The sequence below is a fragment of the Nuphar pumila genome, chromosome 8 (assembly GCF_984573655.1).
Source record: "Nuphar pumila chromosome 8, dmNupPumi1.hap1.1, whole genome shotgun sequence".
NCBI lineage: Eukaryota > Viridiplantae > Streptophyta > Magnoliopsida > Nymphaeales > Nymphaeaceae > Nuphar > Nuphar pumila.
The window spans coordinates 38,075,922-38,087,367 of record NC_143256.1 but is presented as its reverse complement, the minus strand read 5'-3'; the positions used below and the strand labels follow the sequence as shown (position 1 = coordinate 38,087,367).

The 11,446-nt window shown below is 35.7% G+C and overlaps 1 protein-coding gene across 1 annotated transcript; it reads left to right on the top strand.

Annotated features, from left to right (window-relative positions):
- Positions 1-4,036: 4,036 nt before the first annotated feature.
- On the top strand, positions 4,037-4,706 carry LOC149829907 (myb family transcription factor IPN2-like). Its single transcript, XM_090015332.1, has 3 exons — positions 4,037-4,273; positions 4,360-4,448; positions 4,562-4,706. Exons 1-3 carry the CDS (start codon positions 4,037-4,039, stop codon positions 4,704-4,706), a joined length of 471 nt encoding a protein of 156 aa, XP_089871458.1.
- The last annotated feature ends 6,740 nt before the right edge of the window (positions 4,707-11,446 follow it).

The following is an 11,446-nucleotide window of genomic DNA, read 5'->3' as shown; positions in this document are numbered from 1 at the left end:
CAAACCATGCCTAAGCTATATGCAGTCAATGTCAGCTAGGTCAGAGTCTAGGCTCCTAGGTTCGCATGATAGAAAAAGTAAAGAGCTGACATTTTGTGAACATAATTTCGATAATTGAACTAAGTTAAGCACATTTTTTATCAGACAAAGACACGTCCCATCTCGGTCGCCAAACCTGTTATCGTCGCAAATTTTTTCCCGTCTTCCCTTCCTTGCGGAAGAGAGAGGGAAATGCTTTCGCGATTCAAACTTGACCAGTTTTTGGAAATTGTTTTGAAATACTCGCCTCCGTTTTGAAAATTGCGGGAAAATTCATGGGATGGGGCTCGACCTGTCGGTACGACGTTTGACCGTTCCTACCGCCTTTAACAGGGGTAATCGAACCAAGGACCAAAATTGTGCTTGACTTAGTGAAATTACCGAAAGTGCATTCTATCCTAAATGCACAGAGAATTCAGGCATGTGCTATGAGATTTTTGGAAAATGTAAATTGGAAAATATGATGTATGCTTAGAAAACATTTGGAATTGAAAAGCATTTCTCAGGAAAAAGATGGAAATCAATCTCTCAGGAAACTCAGACGAAGAAGGTTTGAAATCTCGAGAAAGTTTATAAAGAGTTGGAAAATCTTGAAGAAATGAGAATCTCAGAAATTTTTGAGAAAGCTTAGAAAGACCTGGAAAACCATGAGAGAATCTCGGGAAAATCTTGAGAAAGTTTATAAAGACTTAGACAAATGTGAATCTCAGGACAATTTTGAGAAAACTTAGAAAGACTTGGAAAATCATGAGGAAATAAGAATCTCAGGAAAATTTTGAGAAAGTTTAGAAAGACTTAGAAAACCATGAAGAAATGAGAATCTCAGGAAAATGTAAGGAATTTTTGACAAAAGATGAACATTTGAGAAGGAAAGCACTTGTTGGGAAAACTCGGACTTTGAGAATTTTCTTAAGAAAAGGATAGAGAATTTATAGGAAAGATTCATTGGAGAAAGAAATTCAAAACTTAGAAAATTGAAATCCTGAGAATCTGGGTTTTTTTTTTTTGCAATATCTGAAAATCAACTTGGATTCTTGAGAAAATGCAAAATTCCTTTGAAAAGAATCTTAAGGAAATAACTTTTTAAGGAAAATCACAGGAAAACATTTGATTTGGGAAATCCAACTCCGAAATCATCATAGTTTCTTGAGAAAATCGATTCCATGAAGTGAAAATCTTTTGAGAAAATCATGAGAAAAACGAATGATGCAGATGATGTGAATGAATGAATGCACTTTTGAAAAGATTTCTGAAAATTTTATTGGAAAAATGTGGATTAAGCCAAAGTAAATCCTTCATATATTATGACTGTGGCCATGAATATATTAAGGGTTTATTTGAGTTAATTCACAATATTTTGAAAACATTGGAAATATGAGATGCATTTTTAAGATAGCCTAAGAGTGTAGGCTCAATGTGACTGGTAGAGACATGATGGATCTGGGTTTTGTCCATATTCCGACTAGGGCCGTGAATATGGATTTCACCGAGTTCATCATCTCTCTAAGAGTTGGTGCACGTGCCATTCGTGTTCATCCACGGTGAACTTTGAAAATTTGAGATATATGTATCATAGAATAAGGATATTACTGAAATCAAACTATATGAGATGCGACCTAATCTAAGCAGTAAAAGTAAATCTTATTCCAAGGTTTACATTGGATTGTAACATTGCATAACATAAAGTAAAAGAAAATTGAAATGGAGCCAAGGAATCAACCTCTTCTAGATTTTCCGGCAAAATGAGAGTTAGTACAAAATAAACAAGGAAATGGACATATATATATAATATATACAACGAAGAGACATATACAGATATCAAAATGCTAAAATAGGTGCTAAACGTCATGTAACAATGGAGGTGTAACTATATGAGGAAATATATGGATGTTCATACATGGAAATAAGAGCACATGAAGATATATATATATATATATATATATATATATATATATATATATAAGTATATATCTATGTATATATATATATACATATATATATACATATATACGTATACATATAGGTAAATATATATAGATATACATATATATGTAGATATATATATACATATAATGAGAAAATATGTACATACTAATGGAAATTACATATAATAGGTAAAACCAGAAATTACAGGTATATACAGTTTCTGTAGGTGATTTCACACAACCATACTTCTCAAATTATAATACAATTTCCGGTAAAAATGGGTATGGAGCTTCCCTATATATCCATAAAGAAGCACGCCAAAGATGGTTGGGAGATCACGATTGGATATAGAGATATCCGTTCATGAATATGGCCAAATATCAAGACTGCACACTTGCAGCAGAAAATGAATATGTGCAGGAGATGGGTTGTGGAAGCATCATGGGCTATTTCAAGGATATCATGAAAAGGATATGAAAAGCTTGGTGAATAGGTGAAAATGTCGTGGAAAATGATGAAATAATATGTATAATTGGTGCTGCAAATGTGGTGATATAGCAAATAAGAATTTAGCACTAAGCTAAGCAAAATCTCATAAAAACAAGGGTGATGTTCCAGCCATAGCTTCCTAAAACAGGGATTTTAACAGCAAGCTAGACAAAATCTCATAAATCAAATGATGGTGTTCCAACATAACTTCATAAAACAGGAATTTGAATATCAAGCTCATAAATCAAATGATGAAGTTCCAGCCCATAGTTTCATAAAACAGAAATTGTAGCATCAAATGATGAAATTCCAGCCATAACTTCATAAAACAAGAATTTTACCATCAAGCTAAACAAAATTTCATAAATCAAATGATGATGTTCCAACATATCTTCATAAAACAAGAATTTGAACATCAAGCTCATAAATCCAATGATGATGTATTTACAAGAGTAAGAGAAAAGAAAAATATATGTAATAGCAAATACTCATGAAGGGATGTATATATATATATATAAGTATATATATACATATATATATCCATACATGCATATACACGTATACATATAGGTAGATATACAATAACATACATATATATAGATACATATATACATATAATGAGAAGACATATATGTTTAATGGAAATTCCACATAATGGGTAAAACCAGAAAATACAGGTATATACAGTTTCTGTAGGCGATTTTACATAGCCGTATTTCCCAAATTACAAGATAATTTTCGATAAAAATGGGTATAGAGCTTCCTTATATATCAATAACGAAGCCTGCAAAAGATTGTCCATAAATCAAGAATGGATATTAAAATATCCATACATGAACATGGTCAATTATCAAGACTGGGTACCTGCAGCAGAAGAGAATGGCTAAATGCATTCTATTGTTTTACCAAGAGGGTCACCATATCAATAGAAAACCTATCTTCTTACACTTATAAATCTGGCAACAACACTTGATATTCATGAGAAAACAAATGATGGTGTGAAGAGAAACTAATGGTGATGGTACACGTAAGATAAGTGGAACATGATATTGACACAGCAGGTGCTATTGTGCAAATGCAGCAAGAGAAAAAAAAAACGCAGTAGCCGCTGTGTAAAAGTAAATGGTGAGGGCATACAGAAAATTAATTTCTTTGCACAGAATCATGCTAAACGAAAGCAAGAAATGGTATATCTAATATTAATTTTCAGGATGTATACAAAATATATGCAGAATGTATGAATATATGAGAATATATGCAGAATATGTGCAAGACACTAAGCTGTTGATATATAGGTGGAACATTGCAGAAGTTGCATATGCTACAAAGCCTAAAAAAATGTGGAAATCTGTCAACAATTAAGACATGTCAAAACCTTACACACACACAACTCAAGCACCCACCAACTCTTGGAGGCTTCACACTCAGGCCCATGAAACAGCACCAGCTCTCTATGCTTCATGAAGGTCAAAACTCAGAATTCACTTCAGTTTCTCGTGAGAGATAAGGAAAGAAACCATTCCCTACAGGAGATGTTGGTATCCCTACAGGTTCAGTCGGATATCATGCTCCAACAAGTGGAATGGGATCAACCAAACAGCGTCTTCGCTGGACACCTGATCTCCATGATCGATTTGTTGAAGCCATCACACAACTTGGAGTGCCTGATAAGGCAACACCTAAGGGTGTTCTGAAGTTCATGGGCTTTCAAGGGATCACTATATTCCATGTGAAAAGCCACTTGCAGAAGTATCGGCTAGCAAAATACATCCCAGATTCATCAAATGGAGCAAAATCAAATATTAGAAAGGATATGGAAGTCACTAAAGATCGTGATTCCCACCAATGGAAGTTCAAAAGAGGTTGCATGAACAACTAGAGTTACATGGTCTGGGGAACTAGCAGGTGCAGAGACACTTGCAGATGTGCATTGAAGCACAGAGCAGCTACATGCAGAAGATAATGGAGGAGCATTCACTTACCGTGAAGATTAGGTTGGAGTGGATGGATAAAAAAAAAACAAAACAAAACGTTGGCTGGAGATGATGGGTCGGAGTGGATGTGCGTCTTCAATGGGCTGAAGAAGATCTGCTGAAGGTGGATGAAGATGCTGGTGGGATGGGCTTCCTGCTGCAAGTGGATGTGCGGCTGGGGTTCCTGCTGCAAATGGATGTGCGGCTGGGCTTCCTGCTGCAAGTGGATGTGCGACTGGGGCTTTTGTTGCTGTGCTTGTTGATCCCTGTACCCAATGATCGTAGATGGCAGTAGAAAGGGCGAGCCTTTGCTACTGTGCTGAAGATGGGAAGCAGCTGTCACTGCTGGACTTCTGTTGCAGCTGGGCTGAGGTGGATGGGAAGCAACGTTGGATTTCCTCTGCTGCTGGGGCTTCTACTAGGCTGAGGAAGACGGGCTTCACGCTGGTCTGAAAATGGAAGAAGACGTGGTTCCCCTGTGGCTGGGCTGCAGGAAATGGAAACACGTTGGCTGAAGGTGGAAGAGCTCCACGCTGAATGGCTTCTCCTGCGGCTGGATTGAGGGAAAATCGGATGCTGGTCACCTCCTTCCCCTCCTGCCAAAAACCAAAAGAGCCATTTCAATTCCATCTGCTCCTCCTCCCTTGCCAAAACTCAAAAGAGCCATTTTTCCTCCCCTTTCTTTCGTGAGTGCCTCTTCTTTTAAAACCTTCCTTTCCTCTCAAAAGAAACGCAGCCTCCATTCATGAGGTGCCGTTACTTCAATTTTGAAATTTTTTTCGAAATAGCCGTTTCAAAAGGGGGGCGCATTCCCTGTTTTTCAAATTTTGGTTTTATTTCCCTATGTTTTAGGTAAAATAAAATTTTTTACCTTAGGGAAATTCGGCTGTGCCATTAAGGTTGCCTCTTTCTAAATTTTTTTTTTATTAAAACAAAATAAAATAAAAAAATAAAAAGGAAATAAATGAGAGGCTTTTATGGAAATGCCACCTCAATCCACTTTTAAAATCCTTTTGAAGATAAAGCTTTATTTTGTTTTGTAAAATCTTTTATTTTCAAATAGGGTGCCACATGTGTGTGGGCCCACTAAAAAAATAAATAAATAAATAAGAATTTTAAAAAGAAAATTTTGCAAATTGGTATGACCTCCGAGTGGGTCCCACTTGAGAATAAGATACTTACCTGGGAATCTGAGTATGGTGCTAGTTCAAAGGCGGGTCCCGCTCCATTTATTTGAATATACGAAATAAAACATTATTTGTTTTCAAGAATTTGGAAAAATTGGTTTTTCAGAGCAAAATATGGATAAAGTAAATGTAAAAATTTTGTAAGGAGATTTAAAATCTTTTGCAAAAAGTTTTGAAATAAAATCTTTAAAATCAATATCCAAATATCCAGATTGTTTTCTTGGGGAAAATTTTTGTAATTCAAAGTCCTGGGGGTAAAATGGGAAAGATTGGCAATTTTAAAATCCCAGGGTTTTAAAAATCAATTTTGAAAAGTTTAAAAATAAAATCTGGATTGACAATTTGGAAAATCTGGAGTTCTGGATCTCAAACTGACATGCTATGCAGTGAAATGATGCAATGCTATGCACAGACATGTTCTATGAAATGTCACTCTGAGCTTGAACTTGGAAATTCTAACTTTTTGTCCAGAAAGAGGATTTTGAAATTTTGCAATTTGAAGATGTCTCTGAACCTAAATATAGAAATTTTGAGGCTCAAGAGTGAAATTTAGGACTTTCTGCCAGGTTCAATCTTTAAAAATGACTATTTTGCCCTTCATTGCTTCTGGAGAACTGAAATGTGCCGATTAAGGGCAATGTCAAGAATGTGAGTGAAAATTTGGGGTGTTTACACGCTCACATGTAGCATTTGCTCTTGATGCATTTGTATATGTCTTGAAGCTTCAGAGCTTGTGGAGATTGGTCATGGAGGAGAATCCTCTCTAAAAACAATCTAGGTCCCAAAATCAGAATGGGATGTGAAGTTATATCAGGTGTGGGTATGTGTGTTTGAAACGTCAAGCTGTGGTATAACCATGTTGAGGTTCGGTAGATCTGATCCCGTCTATTCCTGATAAAGCCATCTACCATTATGGTAACTAATTTATTTGCAGTATCCAGATGCGCAGCTATGATTATTCGTCTTGATGTTCAATCAGGATGTTTGGTATATTTGCCTGGCCTCTGATGCTCTTTGTCTTCATAAAACTGTGTAATATTCACTCGAGTGACAGAGATTCTACAATTGAATGTTAGATGTCCTTTTGGTTTTTTTTTATTTTCAAGCTAACTTGATAAAATCCACAGCATCTCTCTGGATCTAAGTAGACGTTGCCGGTAAACCATTGGGATTTGAAATCCCCTCATGTTGCAAGAGATATATTGACCACAGAAAGGAGTTGTCGATTAAAGGCAAGAATACCAGGAAGGTGCAAGGGTACCTTCTGCAAAGCCTTTCTCGCCCCCAGTGAAAGCCCTTGTGAAAGGTTCTGCCTACTCTTACTTTTGCTGATCTTGTGGGTTTGTTTTGATTTCTGGCAATTATAAGTATGCATCATGGTTACGGGATTCTTAGCCTTATCATATACCCGATTAGCTGCCAAGTATGTGTTCACTAGTTAATTTTAGTATATGCATGTTTCTTTATTTTCTTTTTCTTTTTTTTTTATTGCTTGTTTGTCTTGTAAAATCCTCAAGACGTTTGTTGTGGTGACAAGTCGGTCCATGGAACCATTGTGATGAGTGTAATGCTTATCATGGTTTTAAATTTGTAAGGAATTTATAACAGATGAATTTGGAAGTCAGCATCTTCCTGTATATGTGTATATAGGATTGAATTCATTCATAGTTTACCTATTATGCATTTAGCTCACCATAGTAAGTCACCTTTCCAACATGGTAAATCCCTAATTTGTTCTTAAGCATTGTTGAAGCTGCTACATCAAGCAATCAGTTATCCTCGACCCAAGGTATTTGAGAGAGTGTAGTGATGGGTTTTGACGAGGTAGCTGAGCATGATCTGAGAATCAGAGAGAGATGGCTATTTGATAATTCAGATGCCACATTCAGGGACTCATCAAGGTTGACCTGTTAAATGAAGATGGAGTGGTCCTGAGCAGCATATATCTCGAATTTCTGATGACTGGAGTACATGGAACACTTATGGATTGGCAAACTATCTGGTTGAGAAATTCTAGTGAATACTTTGTTTTGCCGAGCCATGTCTCTAGAAGATTTCATGGCAAGAAATCAGTGTTTCTTCAAAGAAAAACTTCATTTTCACTCTCTTAGTGGTATGGATAAAGAAGAGATCCCTGTTTCCATCTCCTTCATCTGTCATGCAACACAGTTAATATCTGCTAAATGCACTATTCCACCAGCTGTGTGCACTTTTAGTATTTAGTCCACTACGTGAGTTATCCTCATCAGCATGTTCAGTACAGCCACAATCCACACAACCACTATATACAGTAGGTGCAAAAATCCTACTTTGCACTCACACCCATAACAGTCAACACCTGCCCAGCCTGTCATTCCGGTAGCTAACTAGGTAGCTGCCAAATCAATGATGTTTGTTTCTGGCCTCAAAATTGGAAGTGGGTGTTTTAATGGCATTATCTTGAATGTTAATTGTGTGGGAAATATGCGGCACCTGATTGTTAAAGCGTGTACTGCAAGACAATTGACATATACAACTGCATAATTTTTACACTGGCTATGTGCATGGGCGTATGAACCAAATATCAAGAGGTATGCCAGGCCAAAAATCTGTTTGGTTTGCTTTAATGAAAGGAGTTCCGGTATCCACCGCAATTGTAAATTCTTTGGTGATAACTCCTGCTCCAAGGGTAATGTCACTGAATTGCTCATGGATTTGATGAAAGTTATGGCAGCCTGTGAGCCAGACAAAGATAAGATATCTGCTGCTGTAATTCTTTGCAGTGTCTTTTTTTGATTTATTATTATTTTTACAGGTTTGGATTATTCAGGAGCACGCTGTGTGTCTGGCTGTGAGATTGCTCTCACTACCTCCTCCTGCTGACCATTGTGGAAGTGACAGCCCTTTGATTGGTTATGCTCCTATTCTATTCAGCACATTGATGGTAATCTGTAAGATGTTTCAGACCCTGCATGCCTAACATCACATGGAAACTTCCAAACTGGGTAAGGGATTTCTGTGCATTTGGTGTTTTCGACAGTGTTTATTCTTCTTTTGAGACTTTGGAGGTTCAACTGTCCACCTCTTGAATATTGTGTTGAAAAGGGTGTTTTCTATTAGTTCCTGACTAACTCCTGAGTATCTTCGGTGGTTATTGTCATTTTGGCATGTTTGTGCAATGTACAGGGTAATGTAGGTAGGGAAATACATAGTTGATTCTTATAAAGTTGGTTGGGAAACAATTAATATTTCTGGCCAAAATTTGTTAAAATTATTGTGGAAGTTAAAGTATTTGAAGGAACTTGGATGAAATCTAGACATTGCTGGTGATGAAATTTTTGTTACTATTTGGTCTGCATTTAAAAGGTTTAACTCTCACCAGCTGCATACTGGTTGTCCACACATTGACGTGAACACAATAGGATATAATAACTGTAAGTAATTTGTTTTCTTCATTTCTTAATAGTATTGCTCTTACAGGTCTTTTTAATTTTATCCTTGGTGATTGATAGATTCAAGAAATTTATGTCATATGATGATCTATCTATCCTAATGGAGGACTGTACAATGGGTCCTTGCCCATGTGACTATTTCTAAAATCAGAGCTTTCCGATTTTGGCTCGGCAAAAGATGGTCCAACTGGTGACAAGGCTTATGCCTCCATACAAGTTATAGATATTAGTTTTGGGGTTTGCTGAAGGTGGTAAAAATCTTTGGATTCACGTACAAGGTTGGTAAAGTCGAATCACATTTCCTATAAACTGTGCACACCTGTGTTCAATGTTCAAATTTGATAAAGGATGTATATGTTTGTAAGACTGTAAACATTGTTTTGTTGGCATTTTGGTAGTTTGTGTTCTGTTAAGTTACTAGAATTACATGATATAATCTAGCTAATTTTTCTGAAATGAAAGATATAGCTGTGAGGCTTAAATATTAGAAAGAAGAGATTGGCAACACTTACCACCTGCCACCAACTTGCCACTTATTATCTTCACAACTCACTATTTTCATAAATGTCTTTCCATGTGTATCACAACACAACAATTTTTTTTTTATGCCTATTAGCCATACTGCACTTTCATTACCACCTTACCTGTGCACCTTCTGCTGTGCTGTTACTGCAAACAGCCCAGCCACACTTCATCACCGTCCACATCCTTAGCAACCCCTATTATTGCTATGCTCTACCTGTTATACAAAAGCCACTGGTACCTCTGGCTTTATACCTTTTTTTCGGTAGCACACCCTCAGCCATTGCCATCACTCATACCCATTACATCCATCCATTGTGTATATTCCACAATATATATTCTAGAATCTATAATTAGTTTAGGATGTGCATTCAATATCTATTATCACTATTAGTTTAGGACATCGTATATACATGTTTATATTCATTTTAGTTTATTGCATCACCCCACCCTGTATTTTCTCGTCATCATGAGTGGCTTATGCAGGTATACCTTTCCCACTAGTATTTAGGCATCATCACGCACGTCCTAGCTTCTCAATTTCTTCTTAGATTTTATATTCTACCTCACACTAACCCTGTTTTGCAGAAAATATGTAGAGAGGTGCTACTTGTTGTTCTTAGGGTAGGACTTTGATTTCCATTGAAAGATGTGATAATTGGATCTTAAATGAGAATTTACATTTCCTGCTCTAGATAGAATGAATGAGCATTGTAAACATCGTGAATTGTTTATTTTCATACTTTTTGCCTTTATTTCCCAAATTCTCACAATGGTGAAACACGAATGACACGTGCACCATTTTGTAAGAGGTAATTAATCCTAAGTTGATGATTTACATCAATGACCATAGTCAGGATGTAAACAAAAATTAAGATTTTTATCTTTTATAAAATAACATTGGATCCACACTGGATCCTCTTTAAAAAATCATCATATTTTAAAAATTTTCCTTCTTTTATTAGAGTTTAACTTAAAATTGGCTCAAAATATATACCGATGGCCATAGTCAGGGTATATTGAGAGTTAATTTCATTTTAAACTCTATAAAAGCACAAAAATATGTTTTATTCTTCATTTGAACTTAAATATAGATTATTATATAATACATTCAATGACCATAGTCAAGGATGTATTATATTTTTCAATCTTATTTTAATTCAGTTGAAGAATGAAATATGATTTTCAAAATCCAATTTCAAAGTTATTTAAACTCATTCATCATTTAAGATAGAACAAAATCATATTTCCAAAACTCTTTTTCATAAATCCAAGTGATTTCCTTCAAATATCTTCTTCACTTCCCAAATCAATTTTTCTCTTGTAAATTCAAATATCATTTTCAGATTCTAACTTTAAATTCGAAGTCCAATTCGACTTTAAAATTCATTTGTGTATCCAAGATTCAAATTCTAATTCAAATGAAATTTCAAAGTTCAAATTAACTTTGAAATTTCTGATTCATCTTCAAATTCAAAACCAAGTTTATCTTTTATCTTCAAATTCAAAACCAAAAATTTGAGATTGATTCTGAATCTCAAAGCTTGACCCTTCCTAACTTTTAAATTCAATCTGGGTTTTCAAAACCCAGATCCATTTTCAGATGTCCCATTTGGACTTTCAAAATCTAAATCCAAAGTTAGATAAACTTGGATCCAGATTTCTAAATACAATCTCCACTTTTGGATCTCAAACTTTAGATCCAACTCCATTTTAGGGTCCAGAATCCAATTCTACTTTGGATCTCAGACTTCAGATCCAAATCTATTTTAGGATCCAGAATCCAATTCTACTTTGGATCTCAGACTTCAGATCCAAATCAATTTTTGGATCCAGAACCCGGTTCTACCTTTGGATCTCAGACTTCAGATCCAATTCC